A 2,315-nucleotide genomic window follows, 5' to 3' on the forward strand; every position below is an offset into this window, starting at 1 on the left:
CATCTACAAAGAATGAAACTATAACCTCAACTTAATTGATGCTGCGTGTTTAAAGTATTGCCTTTGCTTTACTTCCTTGTAGTTGGCCCCTTTCAGGTGATAACACAGGAATTATTCTATGATTTTCATTATTTGTACATGCCAACATGGTAACATAGATTTTTTAATGGGCATCACTTCATTGCAAGCTAATTTATTAATCCAATGGTGCTGATGAAACTAATCAAGAAGCTTTTTTGGTAAGTTTGGTATTGCCTTAATGATTTTCTAGTCATTCAAAGAATGTACTAGGCTTTTATTTTTCTTAACTAATGTATAGAGTTTTGTTTGTGTTTGTTTTTTCATGGTAACAGAGGGATAATTCAAAATTATTTTTCTGGGAGTATTCTAGGATTTTATTCATGATTGTCCTTTTCTTAGATTACAGATAAAATTAGTTCATGTCTCCTAAACATACCTTCTGGGAAATGTGGATTAAGGAGCCAACAAAGATTGGCTACCTTTCAAAGGAGAAAAATTATGAGAGACAGTTGTAGGAACCTAGAGTATTGGGGGTGGTCAGACCTTAGACATTGTCATTTTAAGACACCAAGAAATTCTGACTTAATTTTGGTAACTGGATTTTAATTTATAATATGTTTATTTTTAGTATATTTTAGGGAATTTTCAGGCAAATAGGAGAGATTATTATTATGACTAAGGAAAATGAAAGGGATAGATGCAGAAAGCAGACTGTAAAGTCAGAAGTGATAGAGATGTAAATTATTTCCAGAAGTGATAGTATTGCTATATTTATACAAAACTGGCTATCAATGAAATTTTCTTTTTTTATAAAACTGATTCTTTGTTTTGGGTACATAATAAGATCACATCTCTTTGAATATTTAAATTATTGTGACTTCATGCCCGCATCTTTCTTGCAACCAGGAATATTTTATTCTGTCCCTTGAGTTTCTCTTCCTATCATTGGCAGTTTTTGTGGGCAAGGATCAGTACTAGATTGCTAGCCTCATCACTGGAGACATAAATAAGGCTGCTTGAATCTGGAGGATTCTGTAACTATCAGGGATTCTGTGTACTACAGTGGATGCCACTACACTGCTGTTAACAAGGCATTGTCCTCTTCTGCATGAGAATTTGACCGTCTGTTAACTTTCTAGCTCGTTTCCCTTGGAAACCTATTCATGGGATGTGTCCATGATATTACTAGGCACATTGCTTGATGATTGACTAATTGCATCTGGACTGGAAAGAATTGTAATTAAACTAAGATCTACCTGAGGGGGATGCCATAACTTTCGGCTTCCTTGAGTAAGGTGGCATTTAAGTGGCATTTCCCTTACAGAGGCTTCTGTGGGTTGGGGAATTGCTAAGCCGTGGTAGCTCGTGCATATACCCAAAGTGCATCTCCTTTCTTTGCTCCTGAGCTGTCACCTGGGGGTGAGGCTTCTGCACGGACTTCTGCAAGGACTCCCACTGAAGACAAGCATCTGAAACTGCCCTGCTGGCAAGTCCCATTTCCTGTCCTAAAGCTTTCTGAATGAACCTGAGGCCAAGTATGAACTTAAGAGGACCTCCCGGTGGGCATTGCCATCCAGAACTAAGATTCACCTTCTTGGAGACAGAAAACTTCAAAACAGCCATAGATGCTGGGTACTTCACAGTCAAGTGGACCTTGACTCCATGTTTTCACTTATGCATGGCACAGCTCTCTTTTATGTAAATACAGTCATTTTGTTACACAGCATGCTGCACTACTGAGAAGCTGAGCTCAGTCAAAAGAGTTTCAGCACCAACTGCATGCTGTCTGCAGAACAAGCTTCCTCCTGAGAAAAGACTCTGGTGTTCTGGTGTTGGGTGAGCTCACAAGCCTGCATGATGTGTTTGTTTTCCAAGCTCTTTGGGGTCCTGTCTTTCAGTTTTAACCAGATTAGGATTACGCTGGTTTCCTAGAGATGTTCAAATATTGGTAAATCTCAAAAGACAAAGGTTTCCACCCAGGAAACTCCTGGTTCCGTATGAAATTTTTTTCCAGTTCCTCCCTCTTCACTGAACTTCGTTTTTCACACACTAGGAGTCTGAGAAACTACAATCTTTGTCAAGCCAGATAAGCCTTCTGTTCAAGAACAGTGGGTACCTGCTTGCCTTTGATCTACAATACTAAAAGAGGCTTCCAAAATGTTTTTTTTCCTGAGAGCACTTGATGTTTTCTCTAATTGAAATTTACGTAGCTTCTCTTACTATAATTATCAGCCCCCCCAAAAAAGTTTTCTCTGATCTGCCATCCTGTTACTTATGTAAATTCAATCTACTAG

General features: G+C 38.4%; 1 protein-coding gene across 1 annotated transcript in view; it reads left to right on the plus strand.

Annotated features, from left to right (window-relative positions):
- Positions 1 to 1,837, plus strand: part of LOC103609649 (probable C-mannosyltransferase DPY19L2) — a 47,090-nt gene extending 45,253 nt beyond the window's left edge. The window contains exon 9 of the mRNA XM_008593950.1: positions 974 to 1,837. Within this exon, the coding sequence (XP_008592172.1) occupies positions 974 to 1,027 (54 nt within the window). The 3' untranslated portion in view covers positions 1,028 to 1,837. The remainder of the gene's footprint in view (positions 1 to 973) is intronic.
- The last annotated feature ends 478 nt before the right edge of the window (positions 1,838 to 2,315 follow it).

This window comes from Galeopterus variegatus, unplaced genomic scaffold (genome assembly GCF_000696425.1).
Source record: "Galeopterus variegatus unplaced genomic scaffold, G_variegatus-3.0.2 Scaffold9897, whole genome shotgun sequence".
NCBI classification, from domain to species: Eukaryota; Metazoa; Chordata; class Mammalia; order Dermoptera; family Cynocephalidae; genus Galeopterus; species Galeopterus variegatus.